The 27418-nt window shown below is 42.3% G+C and overlaps 3 protein-coding genes and 1 pseudogene across 6 annotated transcripts in view; 2 read left to right on the top strand and 2 right to left on the bottom strand.

Moving 5' to 3' along the window:
• Nucleotides 1-1127: 1127 nt before the first annotated feature.
• Nucleotides 1128-7187, top strand: gipc1 (GIPC PDZ domain containing family, member 1). Of its 3 annotated transcripts, none has more exons than XM_037793048.1 (7): nucleotides 1128-1250; nucleotides 3019-3601; nucleotides 3693-3878; nucleotides 4047-4227; nucleotides 5177-5289; nucleotides 5397-5478; nucleotides 5566-7187. In XM_037793048.1, exons 2-7 carry the CDS (start codon nucleotides 3302-3304, stop codon nucleotides 5715-5717), a joined length of 1014 nt encoding a protein of 337 aa, XP_037648976.1. In that variant the 5' UTR covers nucleotides 1128-1250; nucleotides 3019-3301; the 3' UTR covers nucleotides 5718-7187. The 3 variants fall into 3 exon arrangements, with proteins under 3 accessions (XP_037648976.1, XP_037648975.1, XP_037648977.1); XM_037793047.1 differs by having other exon boundaries at nucleotides 1164-1410; XM_037793049.1 differs by lacking the exon at nucleotides 1128-1250 and adding an exon at nucleotides 1429-1562.
• A 711-nt stretch (nucleotides 7188-7898) lies between these two features.
• Nucleotides 7899-12956, top strand: trim35-12 (tripartite motif containing 35-12). The gene is made up of 6 exons (XM_037792771.1): nucleotides 7899-9089; nucleotides 9967-10062; nucleotides 11120-11350; nucleotides 11430-11452; nucleotides 11543-11661; nucleotides 12291-12956. Exons 1-6 carry the CDS (start codon nucleotides 8547-8549, stop codon nucleotides 12848-12850), a joined length of 1572 nt encoding a protein of 523 aa, XP_037648699.1. The 5' UTR covers nucleotides 7899-8546; the 3' UTR covers nucleotides 12851-12956.
• On the bottom strand, nucleotides 12950-18551 carry LOC119501980 (annotated as a pseudogene).
• A 2658-nt stretch (nucleotides 18552-21209) lies between these two features.
• LOC119501978 (potassium channel subfamily T member 2) overlaps nucleotides 21210-27418 on the bottom strand; it is a 45469-nt gene continuing 39260 nt past the window's right edge. The window contains exons 22-30 of one of the 2 annotated variants that reach the window (XM_037792769.1): nucleotides 27050-27121; nucleotides 26747-26881; nucleotides 26528-26639; nucleotides 25367-25465; nucleotides 25198-25281; nucleotides 24979-25107; nucleotides 23207-23552; nucleotides 22643-22727; nucleotides 21210-22543 (exon numbers count right to left, since the gene is read on the bottom strand). In XM_037792769.1, the coding sequence (XP_037648697.1) occupies nucleotides 22426-22543; nucleotides 22643-22727; nucleotides 23207-23552; nucleotides 24979-25107; nucleotides 25198-25281; nucleotides 25367-25465; nucleotides 26528-26639; nucleotides 26747-26881; nucleotides 27050-27121 (1180 nt within the window). In that variant the 3' untranslated portion in view covers nucleotides 21210-22425. Of the gene's footprint in view, nucleotides 22544-22642; nucleotides 22728-23206; nucleotides 23553-24978; nucleotides 25108-25197; nucleotides 25282-25366; nucleotides 25469-26527; nucleotides 26640-26746; nucleotides 26882-27049; nucleotides 27122-27418 lie in introns of both variants that reach the window. The other variant, XM_037792768.1, reaches the window with a different exon arrangement.

Here is a 27418-nt window from a genome sequence, read left to right as displayed (position 1 = left end):
TACTGTTTAGCTGTAAAATGAGAACGTTTTGTGACCCGGCAGCCATGTTGAGATCAGTTTAGGAAATACCAAGCACCGCACACCAGCCGGAGCACAGCCGATAGAAACGCTTTCTCTCTCTGAAATGACCTGTGATTCGCCAAAGTTTCCCGTCATCGGCTAGATTTTTAAAGAATTTTTAGATTTGTTTTAATGTCTGAAAACAGAGCCATGAGGAGGTGCAGAAGTCTGGTTTTCTCTCAGAACACTTGAATTACAATATGCTGAAAGGTTATTATGGATTTCTTACCCAATGATGCCAAAAATATTCTGTCTACTGCAGGATTAAAGTCATTGTATCTTTTGGTCATTCGATTTTCCTTTCACAAACGGATACTAAAAACAAAAAATTAGTGGTTATTTGATTTTCATTTTAAAATACAAAAATTGATATTGAAATACAAGACATTTTCCTTTATCGGGGTCAAAAAGGGATGAACTAAACTTAAAAAACAGGTTGATTTTCATTTTCTATTTCTAAAAACAAAAAATAAAATCACTAAAACACAGAAACGAAAAAACGCCCTGTTTTTTCATAGTCTGCGACCGGAAGTTGCCATTTACAAAGTAAGAGATGATGACAATGCTGTGTATGAGAGAGAAAAACCAGCACGCGCTGCTGTTTAAATGAAGGTGATGGACATGAATCAGGGAAGAAGACATGTCATGTCACAGCATCGCCCTCATACGCGCTCTTACTTTGTAAAGGGCAACTTCCGGTCACAGACTATGAAAAAACAGGGCGTTTTTTCGTTTCTGTCTTCTAGTGTTTTTGTTTTTAGAAATAGAAAATGAAAATAAAGATAAAGAAAAACGTCTTGTATTTCAATATTAATTTTCGTATTTTAAAACAAAAATAAAAAAAACACTTGTTTTTAGTTTTTTAGTATCTTTTAGTGAAAGGAAAATAAAACGACCAAAAGATACTCTGACCGTTTAAATCAAAAAAGTGCCCTAAAACAGCACTCTCATGCCTCATTCTTTTACTGAAGCACGAAAAACAGAAGAAATCTAAAATAATACAGCATCCAGTGAATTCAAGTTCACAGTTGTCTGACAAGTCGCATTTTTTTGTCATGGTATTTAAGCCTTTAAAACAGTCGCTCCACTGGGAATTGGGGATTTACGAGTGAACCTGAAGGCATCATAGTTCCACCCCTGCTGGGCTGACAGACAGAAAGCTAAATCTACAGCAGCACACCGACATACAGGTACTGTTCTTACTACAATCTGCCCAAGAAGAGTCGACCTGTCAGCAGCAGAGCAGCAACACATACTGGGACCTTAATCTGCCAGCGTGTCGGTATTATTTAACAACTCCCAGCAGCTCCATTAGCAGGCTAAGCTAGCAGGAAGAAGAGCTAAACTCCGGTAAGAAGAATGACTGACCGGCCTGCCATGTTTACTCCTCTCTCATCAGCACAGTGAAGCTAGCTCACTAACCTCAGCTGTCCAGTCCTCTCCAGGAACAAGACACGCTTCTAATGTAGGGATTAAACAGTCATTGAGTCAACTAGCTTCAGGTTTGTAGAAGCTACATGCTAAACTGCTAGCTTGAGTTGTTTATGTTGCAAGAAGTGTGTGCCTCCCAGCTAGCAGCTAACATTAGCTCTATGTGATGTCCCTGACTGTCCTAGCTGAGGTGTGTAATGGAAATGATGTCAATAATCCCGAGATGAGTCCTAATGAACGTCGAAATAAGGATCTCAAACAGATGAAATGTCTTTGTTAATGTATTTTATTCTTGCAAGAAGAGGCAACTGGTTATACAGAGTCACACAAAGTCTGCAGAAGAGTGCACTGCATTAGAGATTATTACAGTGTGATTATATAGAAATCTACAACAGGGACTGTGAGAAAATGAGTTGTTTTGCACAGATAAGGAGTTGTTTTACTCAGACAGTGTCCCAGTAAAAGTAAACACTCAGTACTTTCCCACTACATGAGACGAAGAGCACACAGACAGTAACTTTCCACTGTTGCATAAAGAGACATCATTACATACAATGTCATTTTCCATTACAGGTGTAACTTTAAAGTGGAGGTAATTAGACAGTGCTTATTGGAACCAACATTATACACTATTTAGAGGAGATGTAATAACAGCATGTTATAACAAAGACAGCCTTCTATCACCTGAAGAATATAGCAAGAATTAGAGGACTGATGTCTCAGCAGGATTTGGAAGAACTAGTCCATGCATTTATCTTCAGCCGACTTGACTACTGTAACGTTGTCTTTACTGGTATTCCTAAACAAATGGATCAGACAGCTGCAGCTGATTCAGAACCTGCTGCTGCTAGAGTCCTCACTAAGACCAAGAAAGTGGATCATATCAGTCCAGTCCTGGGGTCTCTACACTGGCTCCCTGTCTCTCTCAGATTGATTTCAAAATACTGCTGCTGGTTTACAAAGCACTAAATGGTTTAGGGCCAAAATACATTTCTGATCTTCTGCTATGTTATGAACCATCCAGACCTCTCAGGTCATCTGGATCAGGTCTGCTTAGTGTCCCCAGAGTCAGAACTAAACATGCAGAAGTTCAGTTTTTATGCACCAAATATCTGGAACAAGCTTTCAGAAACCTGCAGGACCGCTCCAACTCTGAGTTCTTTTAAATCAAAGCTTAAAACTTTCCTGTTTGCTGCTGCCTTTTATTAAACCAGCTAATGATCTTATATACTGAACTAGAGCTTTTACTGTTGTGTGTTATACTCTATTTTAGCTTCTATCCTAGCTTTTATTTTTAGCTTGTTTTTATTTTCTAATCTTTAATGTTTTTATAACTGTTTTAATAATGTCTTAATGTTCTTTTGCATTTTGTCGCAATGTTCTTGAATGTTTATGTAAAGCACTTTGAATTGCCCTGTTACTGAAATGTGCTCTACAGATAAAGCTGCCTTGACTTGCCTTACACTTGTTGTCCCTGCTTTGATAAATGTATGAAAATTAAAGGGTTTCTGTGTGTGTGTTTTGCAGCTGAGGGACATCCCACTGCAGGCTGCTGGACATGACAGATCCAGCTATGTAAGCTGCTCTGATGTGTGGACTTGGACATCCATTCAGCGCCTGGTTGAGACCGCTTTCAAGCTGGTCTGGAGGAGGACCACACCACTACTGTGAAGTAAACATCCAACAGACCTGCAGCTGATTCGGCTGAACAGGTGTATGTTGGTCTGGTTCGTAGCATAACTCCCCCAGAGCAGCCTCCCTCCCTTTCCCTCCCCTTCCCCTCCCATCTGCTCTCCCTGTAGCACTTACAATGCCTCTGGGTTTGGGAAGAAGGAAGAAGGCGTCCCCGTTGGTGGAGAACGAGGAAGCGGAGCCCATCCGCGCAGGTCTTAATGTGCCAGGTATGGATGGCCTAGATGGAGGTGTTGTCGGGCTGGGAGAAGGTGCCACCTCCGAAGGTCTACCTCCTCCACACAGCAGCATGCGACCTCGCCTCATCTTCCACACTCAGCTTGCTCACGGCAGCCCCACAGGCCGCATAGAGGGCTTCAGTAATGTGCGGGAGCTTTATGCCAAGATTGGTGAGGCCTTTGGGATACCGCCGGCTGAGGTGAGTCACTCTGCTGAATGTGATGATTGTGAGTTCATCAGGAGAGAAAGCATTATGGTAAATCTTACTTGTTGGTTGTGTCCCCCCACAGGTTATGTTTTGCACACTGAACACTCACAAGGTGGACATGGATAAGCTGTTGGGAGGTCAGATTGGGCTAGAGGACTTTATTTTTGCCCACATTAAAGGACAGCGAAAAGAAATAGAGGTGTACAAAGGAGAGGATGCACTAGGGTTGACGATCACTGATAATGGAGCTGGCTACGCTTTCATCAAGGTGAGTTGGTGTTAAAATAGCCTAGACAATTGATTTGTATTGACTCAAGGACCCACAGGGGAGGGCATGACCCTGGACTATTTTTGTGAATATGAAATGAGAATAGATTACACGTGGCAGGGAAAAAGGGATGAGCTGGATTATTTATTTGAGTTTTTCTGCTTTCAGAGAATCCGCGAAGGGAGCGTCATCCACCAGATTCAGGTCATCAACGTAGGCGATATGATCGAGTCGATCAATGGCCATCGCCTGATTGGGTGTCGACACTATGAGGTAGCCAAGATGCTGAAGGAGCTGCCCAAAGGGAAGGAGTTCACTATCAAGCTGGTGGAGCCTCTCAAGGCCTTTGGTAGGTGTCGGAGGAGTCATCTGATATTTGTTTGTTCAGCTCCACAATCTCAGATGTGGTGTGACAGCACAATGTGCTCCTTCAGTCAGAGCCTCATCTGCTCTCCCTTGACAACCACTCAGCACACATTCAGCGTGATTTATGCTTGCCGCATACGAGAGGGTCGCGAGTCCCCACACAGCCAATGTGACGTCACATTATCAGACACGGCCCTTGGCGAGGGTTCTGTGCAGCAGGTTTTCGTTTGTTGTTGCACATCCAAATTTTTCTAACTAAGCGGACGTGGATGGGCGGAGAAAATGGAGAACTTTGAGGAGCTTTGAGTAGCTTTGAGTATGTCAGTTTGCCGTGAAGAGAAACCCGCATAGAGTATAAAAGATCCAAATATTTCCTCGTCACGATTCTACGTCAGCTCATGTCCGTGCAACAATCCTTTCGGAACGTATAACAGAGGCTAGACTGGAGTACTCGCAACGGTCACTGATGGCAAACAATGCTGTCGCGAGTGGCTATGAAAGCGGTATTTAAGTCTAGATCTTACTGTGTTTTAGTCACCAAACTACATGTTGTTTACACCTTATTTTGGTTCTCAGTGCTTCTCCTGGCTTTATAGTTGATAATCTAACATTTTATTGCATAAAATTAATAGACACAAGCCTGACTTAATGAAATAAGTACCCTTGCTGCATGTATGAAACACATTATGGCATACTTAGGTGCCCTTTGGGTCCATTTGAAAAGATACAGGGCCAAACAAACTGTATTTACTGACTCACAGCTGCACTATTAATTAGAAATGTGCAGTGGGAGCAAACTGAGATTGAGTTTGTCTACAAAGGGTAAGAAGTGCAACAGGGCATGATGTTCAGCTCTGTAAAAGCTGGAGAATAACAGGAGGAAACACGATTTTTTAAGTGTTAAGGGATATCTTTTTAATTATTGTGCGTAGATATGATCGGCCAGCGATCTGGAGGGTCCAGGTCCTCATCAGGGGTTCAGCTGGGGACCGGCAGAGGAACTCTGCGGCTGCGCTCTAAAGGTCCTGCTACTGTGGAGGAGCTGGTGAGTGTTTTTACAACCCCTGTGGAATAACAGTTCTCTGTATTGTTTAGAAAACATAATCCCGTTGCATTGCCTGACGCTGTGCGTTGGATTGTTTTTCTCTTCAGCCCTCTGCGTTCGAGGAAAAGGCCATTGAGAAAGTGGATGACCTGCTTGAGAGCTACATGGGCATCAGAGACAGCGAGCTGGGTAAGTGTACGTTTGTTGGCTCTACAGGAGTCAGAATTAGTTTTTGTCGCTTGCTGTTCTCTAAATGCCCTCTCTCCGTCTCCTCAGCGGCTACCATGGTGGAGCTGGGAAAGGACAAAAAGAACCCTGATGAGTTTGCCGAGGCTTTAGATGAAACCCTCGGGGACTTTGCCTTCCCGGATGAATTTGTTTTCGACGTCTGGGGCGCCATCGGCGATGCTAAGGTCGGGCGAGTGTAACCACAAACTAACGGAGCAGAACAACCTATGTGTGACACCCACAACATTCAGCACTACTAGGAAACACAACACTACCGTCATGAGTTTGTTTTTTATTCCAGTGTATACTCCTACTATTATTATTTAGAGTGCACCCTTTTGGGAGACTCTGCCTGGACGAAGAGGATGATGGCAGTTAACGGGAGAAGGTGACTGTGATGACTTCCCAAGTGCTTTTTTTTTTTTTGTCTTCCGGCTTTTTCCAGAAACTACAAGCACGCTGATGAGCATTCCCTTTGACCGCCTCACACAAACCTGCATGTCATTGTTGTAGTTGCTGGCAGTGGAACAAGCACAGCACAATTCTCTAATATGGGAGAAATGAAAGACAACGGCTAATACAAAGTACATCTTTGATAGCAAAAAAAAAAAGAAATGTGATTTTTTTTTTTTTTTTTTTTTTTTTTATTGTTCACATTGCACTGTGTTGCACTGCGCTGTAAACCAACAACAGATGGGAACTGAGATTGCATTGTACCTCACCTGGTGAGCAGCACAGTTATTGCACAGTACAAGCCAGGCGTCGGCCTCCCTGAGTTAAAAATGTCGTCCTGAACTACTCGCTGTTACTGTTATGGATCAGTTTTATAAGCATGTGCTATTATATTTTTATCTTCATAATGAATTCTGCTGTTTTTTGTTTTTTTTATTTTGGTAAAAGAAAAATTTGTCATAGTAACGTGTAGCTCACTGACTGAGAGATCAGTGGTGTTTGTTCACCTTTAACACACTCCATGCTGTAATGAAGTTAACACTCCAGTCTTACTTTCATACATCTCACCGTGTTACAGAGAATCAGTGTTAATTGACCTTTTATCGAAGGTGAGAATGGTTCCAGGTTTGTGTCGACTTATTTTTTTATAGCTAGTGTTTTTATATGAAGTGATGTGATGTCTATTTTAAAACAGGGTTTGTTTAACAGATGAAGGATTTGATCTTGTGTTGCAACTACTTTATTTTGAAGCATTACAGAAGGCAGTATTAAAGAAGAGAAAGGCAAGAGATGGAGTAGTTGTGTAAAAAGGAATTTGTTAAGAAAACAATGCCTTCATTTCATGCATTTTATACGTTCCTGTTAGAAGTATACATTCTGGTGCTTCATTGGAGCAGAATGAAACCAAACTACTTCCATCACGTGTCGCAATGACTTGTGTTGTTCATCGAGAGGAAAAAACGGGCAATGCTGCACCAACTACTCAGCGTAGGCGTCTTAAATAAAACATTTTGGTGTTAACCTTTTAAGTATATCCAAATGTATGAAGCTATTTTGTAGTTTTGTTTCATTCTTCAGAGTTAATGAATATCTAAATGTAATGAAACTGATGCTAGAACACTGTAACACTGAGAAGAACACATTATTTTGATGGCTTTGTATTACACTGTTGTCAATGTCCAATTATAATGCAATAATAACATCGACATGGCAGTTTTCCTTTTTGTTTGGTCTTTCCTAAACACAGAGAGTACATTCAGACATCACTAGTTTGGTGTGTAAAAACATGTTTATATTAACGCAAAAAATAACGCGTTAACGCAAATACGTTTTAACGCCACTAATTTCTTTAATGCGTTTACGCAACTTGTTATTTTTTGGTTATAGCGGGCTAGCTAGCATGAAGGGGGCTAAATAACATTCCAAACTTGCACAAAATTTTGGCGAGGAAAAACTGGCATGGCCATTTTCAAAGGGCTCCCTTGACCTCTGACCTCAAGATATGTGAATGAAAATGGGTTCTATGGGTACCCACGAGTCTCCCCTTTACAGACATGCCCACTTTATGATAATCACATGCAGTTTGGGGCAAGTCATAGTCAAGTCAGCACACTGACACACTGACAGCTGTTGTTGCCTGTTGGGCTGCAGTTTGCCATGTTATGATTTGAGCATATTGGTATGCTAGATGCAGTACCTGTGAGGGTTTCTGGACAATATTAGTCATTGTTTGGTGTTAGTAATTGATTTCCAATAATAAATGTATACATACATTTGCAAAGCAAGCATATTTGCCCACTTCCATGTTGATAAGAGTATTAAATACTTGACAAATCTCCCTTTAAGGTACATTTTGAACAGATAAAAAATGTGTGATTAATTGCTATTAACTATTTTAATGATTGACAGACCTAGTTTATATATTTAGATCAGATAAGAGTGTTTTCCAACATTCACAGAAACCAGCCCTTGGTGTGTTTGTTTCTTCTCACCTGTGCTCCTGAAATATATATGACATTTAACCAGAAATCACTTTGAGTGTCAGCAGGCTATCAGAGGTAATGTAATAAGATACACGTTAGTGAACTTGATAGTGCTGGTCGAGCTCAGCGGGGTCACCTCCGGGCCTTTGTCTCAGTTCAACACAGCATGTTTAAATTATAAATGTTGTAAGAAAGTGTTTGCAGCAGTTTTGATTTCTGTTTACCTTCTAAAATCACCGTTGTGCATCTACCATACCTCCTGTATTTGTTGTTCTTTTCACTAAAAAATAGAGCACTTTCTTCTTCTTTTTTCTATGAAGAAGAAAGACATGCCTTTTTGTCTCAGCTGGAGTCCGGAGCCCTGTTGTGACTGACAGATGAGGGGTGGTGACATGTCCTTTATTTACTACAAGTGAAGTAAACCTGTTCTTCAAGTCCCTGTTGATCTATAACCCTGGTTGCTCATCAACAGTGTCCAGATTACTCTGTGGACTCGGCAGTCAGAGAGGAGCACTTCTTCTTCCTAACAGAGCACTTTCTGCCTCAAACAAACTACAGCTATAACAGCAGCCTCCCTTCCAACAGGAACCAGCCATGGCGCGCCCTCGTGCTTCCTCTCAGCCTGGAAAACTTTCCTTTTTCCAGAGTCCCAAGGTAGCTTCGGCCCTTCGACCTCGGGCTGTTTCCTCGCGCTCGGGCTCCGTGCTTGAAGAGGAGCTGTCTTGTCCCGTCTGCTGCGAGATCTTCAGGGACCCCGTGGTGCTCAAGTGCAGCCACAGCTTCTGCCGAGCCTGTCTGCAGCAGTTCTGGAACAAGAAGAAGGCCAGACGCGAGTGTCCCATCTGCAGGAGGAAGTGCTCCCTGACGGAGCCCACGGTCAGCCTGGCGCTGAAGAACGTGGCCGACACCTTCCTGAGGGAGCAGGATCGCAGGACGGCCTCGTCCGGAGCAGGGGACGGGGCCGACGGGACGGGGGAGCATGAAGCGGTGGTGGAGGAGAAGTGCATCACACACGGGGAAGTTCTCAAGCTCTTCTGTCTGGATGACTTTGAAGCCCTCTGCTGTGTTTGTCACACCTCCAAGAAGCACCAGGGACACCGAGTGTGTCCCCTGGACGAGGGAGCGCAGGACCTCAAGGTGACGTGTTCTTCTTTAGCTGCAGTTTGTTGTGGTTTTAAACCGACTACAGGCTTTCAATCATTGGTGGAAAGGCAGTGAAGGGTTTAAGCTAGAGGTGGGAATCACCAGAGGCCCCACGATATGATATTATCACGATACTTAAGTCAAGATACGATCTTATTGCGATTTTAAACATTTTGCGATATGATAAGTATTGCAATAAGATATAATGCGATTTATTACCTTTTTTAAACTGCAAATTATGCAGTTTGTCAACCTTTGTTTTATCTTATAAGATACAGTTTTCATTCACATGTCTTGAGGTCAGAGGTCAACGGATACCTTTGAAAATGGCCATGCCAGTTTTTTCTCGCCAAAATTTAGCGTAACTTTGGAGCGTTATTTAGCGTTCTTCCCGACAAGCTAAAATGTTAGGCGGGCCGGCAGTTCAGGGCCGGCTCTAGCCCTTTTGGTGCCCTAGGCGGAATTCGGATTTGTAGCCCCGCGTCACCGGCAGCGCCACTCTAGGTTTAGGGTTCAACCATCCAGAACCCTAAACCTAGCCCCGTAAACCGCAACACATAAATCAGAAATTACAATGGTTTTAAGACAAAAATTAAGTTTAATAACTGTAATCTATTATAAATTAAATAATTTGATAAATTGATCCCTGATATTGTTGGTTTGTTGTTAAGTGTTTAGTCAGTTTCACTACAACGAGAGTTACGGGGGTTACACCACTGCAGTGAAATTAAGAAACATAGTTATTCCTGACCTCCCTTCTGTGCAAAGTCAGGAACATAAGAATCAACTACCATTTTAGTGTCTAAATGATCATTTACAATGATAATTGTACACTAATTTTGTCACTTCCTCTACCCTCGCCCACCTTTAGGCAGAGCTGAGGAAAGATCTGGTTCCTCTGAAGAAAAACCTGCGTTGCCTGTATGAAGCCAAGCAGGAGTGTGATGACACAACTGTGCACATGAAGGTATCAATAAACACAGGTGGACCAGCATGACCGCTGATGTGACTGTTACTGAAGCTCAGCCACGTTCTGTTGTGGTGTGTAAACATGTCAGCCAAGGAGTTAGAAAAGCCACCTGGCTTGCTTTTTAGGGTGCAAGTTCTCAGATTGGGTCTTAATGTTTTTTTTGGACAGAGCAGTCAGAGCTACAGTATTTGTATTTTACTGTTTACTTCAAAAACAAGAACACTAAGTTAGCAATTTTGACACTTCTAGAAAAGGATTCTATGCCTCCGTGCCGGCGACAGACGTGGCCGGAACCATTATGTTTTCAGGTTGTCCGACCCATTCTAGTGAACGTGATATCTCAGGAACGCACGGAGGGAATTTCTTCAAATTTGGCACAAACGTCCACTTGGACTCAAAGATGAACTGATTGGATTTTGGAGGTCAAAGGTCACTGTGACCTCACGTCCGTCCCATTCTCGTGAAAGCGATATCTCAGGATGAACTGATTTGAATTTCGTGGTCCGAGGTCACATTTTTGGCCTTATATCAAGAATTTATATGCTAATTATGACAATTTCACACACATTTCTAACAGGATGAAATGATTTAGTGATGACATTTTGGATGTAAACTGCAACTTGACTTATTGGCGGAGGCATACAACCGGGAGGCAGAAATTCTAGTTTGAATCAGGATTGTTCGCTAAACGCAGAAGTAGAGCACCCCTATAATATAGTATTTTTTAGAGGGATACCTGGACAAAACTTGCCCAGGTATATACTGTATAACATACTGATGTTTTTAGAGATACCAAATACAGGAAATTAGGGAACTGCAAGGTCATAACAGGATATAACAGGGATGTTCTTTTTGTTTTATGGCCAGAGAAAACATTAAATGTACAAAATATTAAGGACACTTACTTACTCAAGATGTACACACAAGTATTATTTAGAGATGTAGATAAACCGAGGCTGGCATGAATAAGATAACTAGACTACAACTCAGTATGTGTCACATTATTGTGCACTCACTGTATTTCCGTGTTGAGCCTTGTTTCCATATGTGCTAGAGTCAGACTCAGGCCACAGAGAAGCAGATCAAAGAGGAGTTTGAGCAGCTGCGGGAGTTTCTGCAGAAGGACGAGACCGCTCGACTGGCTGCCCTGCAGCTGGAGGACGAGGAGAAGAAAGAGCTGGTGAAGAAAAAGTCGGAGAGCATCACAAGAGGCATCCTCACCTTCTCTCACGCCGTCATTGCTATCGAGAATGAGATTGCTTCCAGTGATGCTCTCTTCCTTAAGGTAAGTGTTTATACATGTTTCTCTATGAATGCATCTGATCCTGCAAACAGTTAATGCTCTATTTTTCTCTTGATTTCAGAATTATGCCAACATAAAGAAAAGGTGACCATCTTCTGCATCTGTTCTGTATACCAGATTTGGCTTACAAGTTGTTCAGTATCCGTAAATTCCTGTGTGATTTTTTTCTCATAGAGCTCAGATCCCTCAGAACGATCCAGGAAAAGTTTCAGGTCCTCTTATAAATGTAGCCAAGCATGTCAGTTCACTCAAGTACCATGTGTGGGAGAAGATGGCGGAGCTGGTTCAGTACAGTAAGCACTCTTGACTTAACTCTGTGTTTGAGGTTTGGTAATATATTAAATGTAATTATTTTGAACCAAGTCAGCACAGTTGTTTTGGAGCAGGTGTTAAAGGACCAATATGTAATGTATTTATTGTAATAAATCATAAAATGACCATGATATGTCATTAGAGATTAAGGAAACATGCCGAATTGAAATACTGGCTTCTCCGAAAACAATGCTACGGCCAGTATGTTCTCCTTTGTTTTGGATCTGTGTGATCCCATCCACTGCCCGTTTCAACACCCTGTTGCCACATATGAAACAAATTGGCATGCAAACTACTAACTAACTAACTAACTAACTAACTAACTAACACATGCTATCAGTCACACCGGAGGAGCGGACGGGCAACGGCTCCAATGTCTTCAATTTGGACTGCTGTTACCTATTTAAAATGCTTGCTGTCAGTCCTACATTCCTTTAATCAATAGTTTGACCCTGAGGATGACCAGTGTCCAGTCAATATGTGCTGGCCTTGTTTTTAACCATGTAGCCTTGTCAGCTTCTTAAAATGGTTCGTATTTAACAAAGCAGTGTGCCTTGAGTTCCCTTTTCATTCTTTTACAAAATCACCATCTGTTTTTTCCCCCGTTCAGCACCCATCACCCTGGACCCCAACACCGCCTACCCCTGCTTGTCCCTCTCCCCAGACTTGTCCTGCGTCACCAACAGTGGATGCCTCCAGAAGCTCCCGGACAACCCTGAACGTTTCGGCCACTTTGTGTTCCTGCTGGGCTCAGAGGGCTTCACTTCGGGCCGCCACGCCTGGGAGGTGGAGGTGGGCGACAAGGCGGACTGGATGCTCGGGGTGGTCAAGAAGTCCGTCGACAGGAAAGGTCGCATCTCGGGCTGTCCAGAGGGCGGCTTCTGGATGATCTCGCACTACGAGGGCGAGTACGCAGCCATGACAAGGCCCAGCACCCCGCTGCATCTGCAAGGAGTGCTGACCCGAGTCAGGGTGCAGCTTGACTACGACTCCGGCGAGGTGACCTTCTCTAACCCCGTCAGCATGACGCCCATCCACACCTTCACCGACTTCTTCACTGAGAAGATGTACCCCTTCTTCTGCCCTGGAGCCAACATCAATGGGAATAACCCCAACCCACTTAAGATTTGCACCGCCAAGGTGGCAGTGTGGAACAGCGCCACATGGTGAAAACGTACAGACAGAAGTGTATTTCAAATGGAAGAAATTACCCAAGTGTGTATTAACTCGTTTAAATGCATGTTTACAATGAGCATGATACAAGCACAGTTATTGGAACAAGTATTGCTTTATTTCACTTCATTTAGTGATTGACTGCAGTTAATGAAGTTTTAAGCTACCAGGGGACCGACTTGCCCTCATAATCCAGGAGGGCTCCGTTCTGCTCCTCACTCAGGGAGGTCATCACGCTAAGCATCCCCTGCACACTCTCCGGAGCGTCAAGCATAGCCTGCTTGTCGGAAACACACAGTTAACATGTAGGCTCGCTCAGGAGGTCAGTGTGTAGGATTTGGCGACTTCTAGTGGTGTGGTTGCAGATTGCAACCAACTGAGTGCCCCTCCGCTCACTCCTCCCTTTCCAAGACTGCGGTAACGTAAGCCGCCGTGGTAACGCCATTCGCCTGCCTCAGAAGCCATCCTTAACATAATAACACTACGCAACGGAAGTCAGTCGGCGGCTGGCGGTATCATGGTTTTGCACTCTGCGGCTCACGTTACCGCAGTTTCACAAGCGTGTAGAGAACTACGGTGGCCTTCAGGTAACGTAAAAAAGGCTCTCTCTAAAGCCAGTATTTGGTCTGTCTTCTGGGCTACTATAGAAACATGGCGGTACAACATGGCGGACTCTGTGAAGAGGACCCGCTCCCTATGTAGATATGAAGGGCTCATTCTAATCTAACGAAAACACAACGATGCTTAGTTTCAGGTGATTATACACTAATGAACACACACAATATTATTTCCATTTCTGCTAATAGATCTCTGAAATGTTACACACTGTCCCTTTAATCAAAGTGTCTCCCTTTCATGTGTAAACTTCCCTCATAAGTTATTTCATAAAGCAGAATAAGCAAGTTAGGAAGATACATGTATGGCAATAGTTATGCTATCCTGGTGAATTGGATGTGAATCTGTAAAACCAAACTTTAATATTAAGTTTTTATGAATGTGACTCTGTCAGATATATTTATGATTATTATATGAAGTATTTATTAATCCGTCTAAATTGATAATCCTGCTTGGTCTGACAAGAGAGCTGCTTTTCTTAGCTTTTGTCAATGATTTACATTAACACTCAAAAATGTGTGTGAAAAATGAAATCATACAACATGATGTTAATATTGTGCTTCTCAATGAATAAAGTAAACCATCATTCAGAGCTTCCTCGACATTGTTTCCTGTATGAAAACTGCTGACTCACCTTCTCCCCACCCAGTTCAGTCTGCACCCAGCCAGGGTGCAGCAGAGAAAACAGGATCTCATCCTTCTTCAGCTCCTCTGCAGCACACTTGGTCAGCATGTCCAGTCCTGCCTGAGAGGGAGGAAAAGTAATAGTTTAGTATGTCAAAAAAAAAAAAAAAAGTTCACAGTATAGAATATAGAAAAACATCATACAAAGTAAATGTAAAGCCAAAATACCATAGTATAGTATGTCAAAAAAAGTTTAAAAAAAAGTTGTAGTATAGTATGTCAATTTTCTTTTTTTTTTTAAATCTGTAGTAAAGTGTGTCAAAAAAAGTTGATGTCAAAAAAAGTACAAAAAAAAGGTAATGGTATAGTATATAATTTATTTTTTTTAAGTTGTATTATATAATTTCAAAAAAGTTTTTAAAAAGTCGTAGTATAGTATATAATTTTTTTTTTAAAGTCTTAGTATAGTATGTCAACAAAAGTTTTTAAAAAGTCGTAGTATAGTATATCAAATTTTTTTTTTTTAAGCCGTAGTATAGTATGCTGAAAAAAGTCATATTATAGTGTGTCCAAAAAAAGTAAAAAAAAAAGTCATAGGATAGTATATATATATATATTTTTTTTAATCTGTAGTACAGTATGTCAAAAAGGAAAAAAAAGTCACAGTATAGCATACCATTTTTTTTTTTTTTTTTTTAAAGTCATAGTATAGTATAGTATGTAGAATTAAAAAAAAATAAATAAAAGTCACAGTATAGTATGGCGAAAAAAAAGTCATAGTATAGTATGTCAATTTTTTTTTTAAAGCCGTAGTATAGTATGTTGAAAAGGGAAAAGAAGTCATAGTATAGTATGTAAAAATAAAATAAAATAAATAAAAGCCATAGTATAGTATGTCCAAAAAAGTCCTAAAAATGCCATAATATAATATGTAGACAAAAGAAGAAAAAACAGTGACGGAGCAATTGAGGTGATGGGTTGAACAGCTCCACCAACAGATGAAGCTCAAAGTGTCAGCAGGTTGTCACTCACTTTGCTGATGCGGTAGGAGACGGCAGAGAAGACGCCATATGACTCTTTCACAGCTTCCATTGAAGACAGAACTGAGCTGATGCTGACGACGGCTGCTTTGCTGCAGGACATCCCTGGTATCCCACTGGCCTTCGCTGCGTCACGAAGGTGAGGCAGGAACTCCTAAATGACGACCAGCAGCAAGAAAGTCAGCAAAAAGAAACTATCAATGTACACTATTAAAGTTTCAGATATCCTCATCTCTTACTTTAATGATGTTCATGGGGCCAATGCAATTGGTTTTGACTTTGACAAGGACTGGTTTCCTGCAAGGGGGCTTTGTTTAGGACGCCTGCGTTGTTAATCAGCAGGTTGAGACCCCCCTTCCCAACCAGAGAGCCCACATGCTGAGCACACTGTTTTATGCTATGAAGGTCAGTGACGTCTGACAGAGAGAGAGAGAGAGAAAGCATGTGGGTGGTCAATAGCAGACAGTCAGGTAAATATCAGAGCCCTGGGCTATTCATAGAGTCAAGGCTGGACGTGGGAGCAGGACAGAGGGTTTAATATAACATAAGAGAGAGCTTGTACCCAGACGGATGACAGAGATGACGTTAGGATGCTTCTTTGCCAGTGTCTGCAAGGCCTGTAAATACACACAGAGGACAAGTTTGTTTGAGATAAATGTATAGTATTTCCATTTTTCTATACTGTCGCCTTCTTTTATATGTTCTGTCAGTGATCTACCATGTGAATAGATGACAAAACCTACTAGTGGGTGTAGTAGGCCTCTATTGACCCACATCTATGGGGCTTATAGCGACTGATAACGCCTATTTAATAACCTGACAACAGTCTAATTGGCTGGTGCATCTACACATACTTATACACATGAATAGTTCTTGTTCTACTCTCTCGTTCTTTAAAATAAAGAGAGATAATTGGTTGCTCTGTCTACGCAACCCAAAGGTAATAACGTGCTCTTTGAAAATGGGGAAAAAAATCGGGATAGACAGGAAGTCCACATCTGCTCCATCAGTTTGAAGCAGTTAGTCAGGTCATTGAACTCATTGTCATGTTCAAGAAACCCCTAACCCCTAACCCCTTCCCTCAAGATGCTTTTCCTACAATGACAAGTCAAAATATCTGCAGTCAGAAAGGCCTACTGGGCTGGGGTATATGATTAAGAGGAGAAATATGTTAACTCAGTCTATAAATGTCTACACATTATCCCACCAGTCACAACACTTTTTCACCTACTTTTCCATGAACATTTCAAAAGATAATGATTGATTGTTTCAAAGGGTTACCAGTGACACATTAACTGGATATTTTCATGTCTGGGAAAAAGTTGGATTTGAGTAAAAGATCTGAATACTTGTTCCACCACTGCTTTTATCTATGCAGGCTTCTTCTCAGTCACTGCAACTTTGCAAAATCAAATTCTGCTCACAGAGGAAGTAAAGACTTTCACCTCAGCTCTGGCTCCATCTGGGTCCCTGCAACAGGCGAACATCTTTGTCACTGGACGGTGGGCCTCCACCATTTGCTTAACCATCTCCAGGCCCAGGCCTCTGTTGGCTCCTGTGATCAGCACGCTGGCTGGATGAGCGGCCATTTCTTCTGCCTCAGTTTGCACAATGCTTCGTCTGAGCTCTTGCATAAAGACTCAATCTGAGTTGAACTGCTGGTTTTGAACCTGGCCACACCTACATTAACACAACACAGTGTGTGTACATAGTCCCACTTCGAAACTAAACAAATCCCTGTGAGAAGTCAGGAATGTGTAGAGCTCACATGCTGAGAGGATATAACCTTACCATAAAAGAAAAAGAATAAACTTCCAGCAGGCAAAAACATACTCAAAAAAAGAAGCAAATATGATGATGATGCCAATATTTAAACCATAAACTGTATATAAAAATGGACGACATGACAGCTCCCCAAAAGTGAAGCCAAAACATCTCGATCGCCCCCTGGTGGCTGGCTGCAGTATTGGTCATACAGCCCGTCCCCTCCATGTTAGCGGATGGGCCAAAATAAAAAGTCAAAGTACACAACAAATGATTTTTTCCCAAAGATGGTTTCTGTCATTTTAGGTAGTTCTTATCACGCTGATGAGGTTCAAGTGTTCATTTTTCTGATAAGCTTGGTTTTAATTAGTTATTTGATGCTATAAAAACGGGGTGAGACGTTATGATTAACAGCTGTGATTAACAGCTGCTCTGAGTGAATTAGTTGCGGAGCCGAAGGCTCGGGAATTGTATGAGAGAGGAGATGTAACTTTCCGAGTCTGTGTAATAGAGCATGTGTCAGTTTGATCACAAATTAAGTTATAGAGATATTTGGGTAGTTGTTGTGTCTTTCTAACCAAATAGCTAACGTGGTGCTAACGTAGCAGCTAAGTGGCTCACGCTAACAAGCTGCAGCCGTGCTCGGCTCATGATTGGCTCTGGCGGGTGTGTGGGCGGGGCCTCGATACCGCGGCTCTGGCCCCAGCGATCACTACTGCGCTAACTGTGGCTCCAAATAGAGGCGAAGTCCCGCCCCTTCCGGTGGACCATGGGACCTTATTTCGGAAAAAATATGAATGTAGTCAACGGCGAGAGACAAATATTTTTTTGATCCTGTTTGAATTGCGCCATGAATCACACATATGATGTTTGTTAATTTAAGAGAATTTTTCTTGCCGTTGACTATCGTACATATTTTATCCGAAATAAGGTCACATGGGGTCCACCGGAAGGGGCGGGACTTCGCCTCTCTATGACGTCAAATCTCATAAAGGGTAGCTCCCGTATCCAGGATATTTTGACATCACTTTTGTACAGTAGGAGGAAGTGGAGATGTGTCGTCCATCTATATATAGTCTATAGTTTAAACATACAAGATGAAGCTGAGTGTAGTTCGTGTTGGCTTTTCAAAGCTCAGAGAACAGAATAGTGTAAAGCAGCACAAAGAGCAAAGGACAGATGACGAACATCCAGTGAACTGACTTCTAGTTGTCTCCATTTTATCCACACAAACTTACCTAACAGTGTATACATGAAGGGTCATGTTAATCTTGATGTAACACATCAATTATAATGGGGAACATGAGGTCACTCACCAACAAGGCAGATCAACCAACCAGCAGAATCACCTTCCTGACCCACAAAGCCCTCTCGAGAAGCAGGGAAGCACTGTGAGAGTCGAGTGCACCGCTGCACCTCAAGGAACTGTACCGGTGTCGTTCCTCTTCACTCCTCCAGTTCAGCTCGGGTTCCTGTCACCTTGAAATTGTATTTTTTCCACAACAACTCCTCCATTGTTGGATGCATCAACAAAAACGACAAGGAGGACTACAGAGGACTGATAAAGAGCTTCGTCCCATTGTGCAACAACAATCACAAGAGCTGGAGGTGGACTACCAGAGACACAGGAGGAAGTGGAGAGGGTGGACTCATACAAGTACCTTCCAGGTTCAAATCAATAAAAAACTGGACTGGACACTGAAGCCCTCTTCAGGAAGGGACAGAGCAGACTGTTCCCCCTGAGGAGACTCTGATCCTTCTGTGTGCAACAGGCTCCTGCAGATCTTCTACCAGTCTGTAGTATCCAGTGTACTGGTCTTTGCTGTGGTGTGCTGGGGTGGTGGCATCGAGGCTGGTGAGTCCGGCAGACTTAAAGGAATAGTTTGGGTGTTTTGAAGTGGGGTTGTATGAGGTACTTATCCATAGTCAGTGTATTACTTACAGTACGTGACGGTGAGTGTGCCTCCAGCATCGAGAAACAGACAGGAGCACTGACACCAGAGACCCTAAGAGAGGAAGTCTCACTTTCAGTTCCCCGTCGGAAAGGAGAATGAAAGGGCTGTGTGACGGCAAGATAAAGCGGTGAAAATATTTGAAATATAACGTACACTTAAACAGATATAATTCTTGTAGGTGAGCCTTTCTTTTATGTGGCTATAATACATTTTGCTGCCCCGTCCACAGCAGTACATTGCTTTGCTCCCTTGCATTAACTCTGTAGGTAATACACTGACTATAGATAAGTACCGTATACAACCCCACTTCAAAACACCTGAAATATCCCTTTAAGAGGCTGGTAAGGAAGGCCACCTGTGTGGTCTGGCTGGAACTGGACAGTCTTGAGGTAGCGGCGGAGAGGAGGATGAAAGACAAGGTCAAAGCCATCTTGGAGAATCCCACTGACCCTCTCTGCGACGAGCAGATGGGCAGCTCACTGAGCCGCCGGATCATCTCATCCAGATGTAAAATGTTTGTGCCCACTGCCAACAGACTGCACAACAGCAGGACGCCACCGACTATGTTTTGCTCTTGAATTTAACTACTTTTACTTGTATTTTAGTTTTATATACTTCTTATTATTTATTCTCTCTATTTATCTGTAGTTATTTCTATCCTCATGCTGCTGCAACAACTACATTTCCCCTCTGGGGATGAATAACGGCTTATCTTATCTTATGTTGCAGTATTGTCTGGGCTTTGCTGAGCCTGGGGAAAGTACAGTCAATGAATTAGTGCCATTTAGTGTGAGTCATACACAGTGTTGATGTATCGAATTGTCCTCCTGTGATCAGCACGCTGACTGGATGAGCGGCCATTTCAGTGTGTTTTTTCAGGTAAAAACATACTTAAAAAAAGAAGCAAATATGATGATGCCAATGTTTAAACCATAAACTGTATATAAAGATGGACGACATGACAGCTCCCCAAAAGTGAAGCCAAAACATCTTGATCGCCCCCTGGTGGCTGGCTGCAGTATTGGTCATACAGCCCGTCCCCTCCATGTTAGCGGATGGGCCAAATTAAAAAGTCAAAGTACACAACAAATGATTTTTTCCCAAAGATGGTTTCTGTTATTTTAGGTAGTTCTTATCACGCTGATGTATGTTCAAGTGTTCATTTTTCTGATAAGCTTGGTTTTAATTAGTTATTTGACGCTATAAAAACGGGGTGAGACGTTATGATTAACAGCTGTGATTGACAGTCATACACAGTGTTGATGTATCGAAGCAAAAATAGCTCAGGAACGTGAGCGTGGCAAACCACACACGAGACATACGGTGTCAGACAATCCAGTGATTCATTTAGAAATAAAAAAAATGTCAAGTGTTTTTACACGTGACTACAATAATGAATCTAATGAGTGAAATCGTCTGAACAGAGATTGAGGTTAAAGCTGCACAAACTGACAACTGAACAGCAATAAAGCAATGGCAAGCTATAATGACTGACTTTAATATGTACATATTTTCATCTGTTATAATGGCACTAAAGCTACAGCAGTGGTGTTGGCAGGGATGCAGGTCAGCATTCCCGCCACATGGCTGCACCGTTTCTGCGTGAAACGGCACATTCAAGAACTTCTGACAAAAGATTTACAGAGGCTTGCAAATCCTTGGTAAACAAACGGCATAAATGTCCACCCTAACAAGTAATGTACATAATAATAGCAGATTAAAATCTCGTAAAACTGAAAATCTATGAAATAAGGAATGATCTCACTCTACTGGCACATTCTTCACTTGTTTTCAGAGAAATTAGTTTTTTTCTGGCTGAAAACCAAATTATATTATAGATTTAAATTCTTACGGTGCTTTTACATCAGGGACTTGGGCCCGGATCCAAGTACACTTGATCCGAAAGTCCAGTTTGTTTGATTAGTGTGAACGCTCCGTACCATTCTCGTGCACGGTTCGCATCAGGTGTGAAAGCCAACCGAACCCAATCATGGAAGTGGACTGCTAGTTAACGCGAGTAATGTTCAGTCAGCAAGTAGTTTTGAAAGGAATAGTAGGCATTAGGGTTGAGCGATGTTTGTTATTTTATTTAGCTAATTTAATGGTCTGCCTCCGAAGATCGAGAGCCGCTCAGCTGCTCAGTGGGCAGAAAACAAGAGAGAGAGACAGCGGGGGCGGGAAAAAGAATGTAGAGCCGGCATATTTTCCACATCAAACTCTGTGAAATAAGGGTTTATTTAGACCAAGCAAGAGTTGGTGATTGTTGGAAAGACTAACACTGACGGTTTTGGTGAGTTTTAATTTGTTTCTGTCAAGTTTGAATGATGTTACGATGCTGTAACTGTGTAATGTGGTGTGAAATGTACTTGGGTACGGACCAACTTTACTAATGTGAAAGCTGAACATTGGGGGAGTGGAGAGGGGGGGAATAGTACTTGGGCATGGTGCAAATCAATCGTACATAATATGAAAACACACTTAATTAGCAAACTAATTACTTGTTAAAGTGGATATTTATTATGCAATAAATACAGCAGCCATTTAATTGTAAAGCTTATAAATTGGATTCAAAACTCTCTGACACCGTCTCAAAAACATTATAAGCTTCACAAAGGTAGTATTTATTGCAGGGCTATTGTACTGGATGGCAGTATGTTTGTGGTATATATGTGTCTGTTATTTTGTCCATCCTCTGCATCTCTAAAATGCATGTCAGAAAAAGCAAGCTGGTGGCAGGACGGCTCACACTGACTGACAGAAGCAGAGTAGGGCGGGACTTTAAGAAACGACAATAAACTCAGGAAACAGGTTTGTTCTAAGAGAACTCACAGAACTGAAGACAAGACCGTACTTCGGACAGCAATGTGACTGAATGCCCTGCACTGACGATGTATGCCGTCTGTCAATTATTGAGACTGGTGCTCTTTGGATTCCTCCGCTGCTGGTGAACGTAAAACGAATGTGTGCGTTTCTCTGTGTAAGCAACAGGTAAAAAGTTTCAAAAAGGCTTTATGAAGACCAAAAAAAAAAGAGGAATGTGTGCACTGTGGTGTCACTTTCAAATACGTCAAACAACATTGAGTCTGACAGAACGCATCTACGACACAGAAGGACACAAAAAATACATCTCTTGACGTTCGTTTGGCAGCAGATTCCTTCAGCTGTCCTGATCAACTTGGCAGTGTCGTGCTCTTGATCCGTAACACATTCATTCACACATACATACAGTACACACACACACTGCACATACATGATGCAGTACATAACATGCACATACACAGATATATAAATACATACAGTTTTTCATTAAATGCACTTCTGTGTCCGCAGCTCTCCGCTTTGAAAATAGAAAGGTGCATAAATAAAACATTCCCATCGTTATAGAAAAGGTCCATGCAAGACCGGCACCTATCAGTTCACCGAGACGGAGTGTGGAGAAAATATGAAGGCCATGTGCCATCTGGCTGCATCCCTTTTCCAGCTCACCGTTGCTTGATTTCTCTCTCAAGAGTGGGTTTTTGTGTCTCCTCTCTGGCAGTGTTCTGACAGTATTTTGTCTTTTTGTTTTTGTCTCTCACAGATGGGTGCTGTCCTGCGTGTCAAACCTGTGGCTCTCCGAGATCCCGGCGCTGCACTTCCTGCTGCTGCCCTGATTGGGTACCAGAGAGAGGGGGTCTGGTCTGATCAGGTACCTGCAGATGGGGCGCAGACAAATAGAAAATCATGCTAATAGTTTCCACGCCGTGTTCGTTTTACAGTGCTATCAATTACATATGGCGTTGTGTACTCACACGACATCGTGCAGCTCCAGTCGGGTGTCTGGAGAAGGGTTGATGAGGATATAAGACAGTCTGTTGCCTTGGTCTGTCATCCCATCTGGCACAGGAAGAAAATGAGTTGACTGAGTGATGCAGGAAATAAAACAGGCACACAGGATATACAGCACGCTGAGCGACATCCGTACACACAGAGGAGAGGCTTCGTTACTGTGACAAGACAGGAAGACACATTTAGATAAAAATGGACACAAGCAACAACAATAACCAGAGGTGGAAGAAGTGCTCTGATCCTTTCCTTAAGTAAAAGTACCAATACAACAATGTAAATATTACAGGAAAAAGTCCTGCATTCAAAATCCTAATTAATTAATTAATAGTACAGTAAGAGAAAGAAAAGATCCCTAATTGTTCATAGTTTTGGGGTTTTTCTTTTTATCAATAACAAATCTTAAAAAGGTTAGAGGTTCCTTGTAGTAACTTTAAGTACAGTACTTGAGTAAATGTACTTATTCAACCACTAGTAAACCTGAGATCAGGAGCAGAAAACTTTCATACACAAACTATATATAGACGTACTGAATCCAGTTGGAGAAAGGCCCAAGTGTTTCATCCTGGTTTTCACCAGGGCGTTGAGTTCCTGCCGCTCAGAGCGCCTGAACAGGGTCAGTCTCTGCTGGTTGATCCTCTCCGCCGCGCTGCCCGGACCCCCCTTGGCCCCACTGGAGCTCCGCCCGCCCTTCCTGCTCAGCCGCCGTGCCCACTGCATGCTTTTCCTCCGGAGCAGCGGGTGGTCCGAGGAGTGGGAGGAGGTGGAGATGGGCTCTGAGGAGGTGCTGTTACGGTGAACGCCGGTCCGGGACAACAGGGGCTCTCTGGGTTCTCTGGTGTCCTCGTAGTCCTCCACTGTGATGGAAACCTGGGACTGTGACACACAAACATAACCACATATTCACACACACACACAACCCTTTAATTTCCTCCCTAACACACTGATTTTATTAAGTTGGTTCTTCACCAGTGCCGTCTCTCATTTCTCAAAATGAAGAGGAATTAATACTTTATAATTCTATAAATTAATAATGAACAAGATACACTCCGTTGCGTTTAATGAATAGTACAACATTGAGCATCTTTTGTGTAACCAACACATCTGCCGCGGCCCTAGTTTTTCTTTAAAAAATTCATATCACTTCCACATTGGGAAAATTGTCAATCGTCACTGCATCATTTCTAATATGTAGATTTCTTTCTGAATACGCAATGGTACTCTGCATCCACTTGATGGAAAAATGTACAAATTGAATTAGCCTTTGGATAGATCTACTTAAATTAACCTTGAGCTTGCTTCATGTTTTTGTATTTGTACATTTTTTGTAGTAAATGAAAGAAATAGTGACATTAGAGTAACTGAAAGCAAAAGAGTTTTAACAGTCGAGAAAATCTTTGGAAAGTGGGAGAGACTTTAAATAATTATGTATAATATCTCATTATCCATGAAATGTTATTCACGGGAATTGAATGGACCTTTTGACCTTTACTCTCTTTATAATTTTAGCTTTGCTACAGGTAGGGTTTAACAATACCACAATCAACAGTGTTTTGTTTGCTTCTACAACTCTTTTGTATTGTGGGATGTAATGAACATTACGGCGTCTAGGGGGCGCTAGCAGGGTTGTAGAGTTGTTAATTCAAAGGGATAGTTTAGATGTTTTGAAGTGGGGTTGTTCCCCCAATTTGGAGAAGCAGACAGGAGTAAACAGAGTAATGTACTGCTGTGGACGGGGGCCGGCAGCTCACCTAAAAAAATCAACATCAGTTTAAGTGTACGCTATATTTAGAATATTTTCGCCAGTTTACCTTGGCGACAGACAGCTATACAGTCTATGTGTCCGACGGGGGACTGAAGCAGTTATCTATGCTCTCGCCAAAGCAAGCAGACTCCATTGAAAAAAAACAGTAATTTTGCTGGTCTACCGCTGCCTCAACCGGTTAGTTTGTTTGTGTTATTGGGTGACTTTGGTTAGTTCAGATTCACAAAAGTCATACAAAAGCACAAACAAACTAACCGATTGAGGCAGCGGTAGACCAGCAACCCCGTGTTCTGCCATGTAAAATTACAGTTTTTTGCAAAGATGGACACAACAGCTTCAGTTTCCTGTCTTAAAGGGCTTTCTCACGGCAAGCTGTCTCTCCAAGCTGGGGGCGTCATCTACTGTAGGTAATACACTGATTATGGATAAGTACCTCATACAACCCCACTTCAAAACACTGCACTATCCCTTTAAGTGTCTTGTAAATTGTCCCAGACTGTCCAGTTACCACAAAAACCAGTAACAGCAGCAGCTGACCTCAGAGACTGGAAGCTTATGTGCCTCTGTCCGGTAGATGCCGATTGGAATATCTCCAGTGGAGGAGCACAGTTTCTGGTAGAGCCTGCCGTAGGTTCGGATCCACAGATCATCCTCTGTGATTTTCATCTAGAAAACAAACAGCACAATAATCAGCCTCAGAGCCACTTCACAGTCCAAACACACTGAATTCAAGCAGTTTGTGACCGGGCTACTTACAGCACAAAGGAAACCTGAGCCAGGCATGGAGTCTAAACCCAGCAGCAGCCTGGTGATGGAGATCATGTAGTCCTTCACAAATGACTGGTAACAGAAACAGATCGTATTTGGCATTTTACCACACTTTTGTGTGTTTTCAGTCAGAGTGAAGAGTTTGTGTTTGAGATACCTGGTAGAGGAGAGTGTCCAGCATGCTGACACTGAACACCTTCCCTGCAGAGAAGGGCAGGCGGAACATAAACACCAGGTTGGACCCCTTCTCCCTTTCCTTCTACAGATCAAACACACACACAAAGACACAGACACACACACACACACACACACACACACACACACAGATTTCTCCCGATTACACTAGTCTTGGTAGACGTGAGATGATGTGATGGAAGTTTCTCAAATCTAGACAGTTTGCAAGCATCGTTCTCAGACCTGCACCCATAAAACTTGAATGTTTTTCTTTTCTTTCGTATTTATTTACGGAGTCGAGCATCCAGTCCAGCATGCACTGGACTGAAAGCAACAAAACACCCTGGGCTAAAATTTGTTAATTGTTATTAAACTAGAAAATCCCAAGGAAACACACATAAGCATGCATCGCCCAAACAATAAAATGCTGTAAAGCCACCAGAGGTCCTTTCTGCTGTGAGGCACCACTGCTAGAAATTAAAAAGACACTTATCTCATTATCATGTTAATCCCACATTGCAATCCATTTTAATATGTGATGTCAAGCAGTGGCTAATTCACTTATTTGTTGATAAATGTTATCGATGCCTGAGGGGCAAATTCATTAGCTGCTACACAGAGAGCAACATTAACAGCAATAGAAATTGAAAAATGTTTATAGTCAGTTACAAATGTTCACTGCAAAAGTTTACAGTAAATGTATTTCTAAAATCACTGAGAACACTAAATAAAAGATGGCTTTCATAATGCAAAACAGTCTGCAGTGTTTGTTCTCATTGACTATGTCCATTTTCATTCAGATATCTTGAGGTTAGAGGTCAAGAGACCCCTTTGAAAATGGCCATGCAAGTTTTTCCTCGCCAAAATTTTGCACAAGTTTGCAGCTTTATTTAACCTTCTTCATGACAAGCTCATATGACATGGTTGATACCAGTGGATTCCTTAGGTTTTCTACTTTCATCATAGTTTCCGTATCTTCACTGTAACTTTAAAACTGATCCCACAACAACCTAAAAATTGCAAGTTGCGTTTGCATTAACAGCCCTAAAACATAGTCTTTTTTTTGTCATCATGACCTCTGAAGTCTGGGTTGAGGAAAATGAGAGAGAAAGAAAGTGGATGATTGAGGATAAGAAGCTTTTACCTTTTCCAGTTTGGACAGAGCCAGAGAGTAGTGGTCTTTGACTTTGAACTGCATAAAGCGCATGTTGGCTGGGTGAGTGAGCTCCGTGATGATACTAAGAGCTGGGAACAGTCTGGGAGAAAGAAGAAGCACAGAGACAGCGAGAGAATAACGGGTAAGAAAAACAAAACACTTTGAGATAGTGTGTGAGATTGCAGGGCAAGTTTGGGCAAAGCAGACCTGAAGAGCGTCTGGACATTGACGATGGTCTTCGCGTCAGCCATGTAGTCCTCCTCTGCAATCATGGAGCTCTCTTTGTCAACCACCACCATGGTGTCGGCGAAAGTGACTCCACATCGCAGCAAACTGTCAAGACTGAGAAGAGCATGAGAGAGAAGGGGGAAGTTAAAATCAGTGTTGAAGGGCAGTTCATATAAATAAAAGTTATTTGAGAGGTGCATGAATAAAGATTAGGGAAACAGTAGAGGATTAAAAAGGGGACGATACATAAAGAAACCAGCATGGCGCTTTGTTGTGTCTTACTTGTCGATGGAGCCCACTGTGTAGAACACCATGGGGAACCAACAGATTGCCTCCAGGAAGTCTGCTTCAGGTCTGAGCCAATCAAAACACAAATAGGCTTGAGATTCCCAACAGTCAAGATTTATATGTGCCACGATGAAGAGCAGGCGTCCCCACAGAGACAGACCCCCCCTCACTCAGCCTGAGAGACGCAACACAGCCAAACTGCCTGCAGAGAAAGCTGAAAATAACAGCACTTACACTGGAGTGACTCAGCATTTTATTGCCTTTTTATTGGATTCCGCTCTCATTTGGCTGACTGCGTTTGTGTACCAGCCACAATACACGACACAGGACTGCGGTGCGTATTGTCCTGGAAGCATTTCACAA

Source organism: Sebastes umbrosus, chromosome 14 (assembly GCF_015220745.1).
Source record: "Sebastes umbrosus isolate fSebUmb1 chromosome 14, fSebUmb1.pri, whole genome shotgun sequence".
NCBI classification, from domain to species: domain Eukaryota; kingdom Metazoa; phylum Chordata; class Actinopteri; order Perciformes; family Sebastidae; genus Sebastes; species Sebastes umbrosus.
This window is presented reverse-complemented; position numbering and strand designations above follow the sequence as displayed.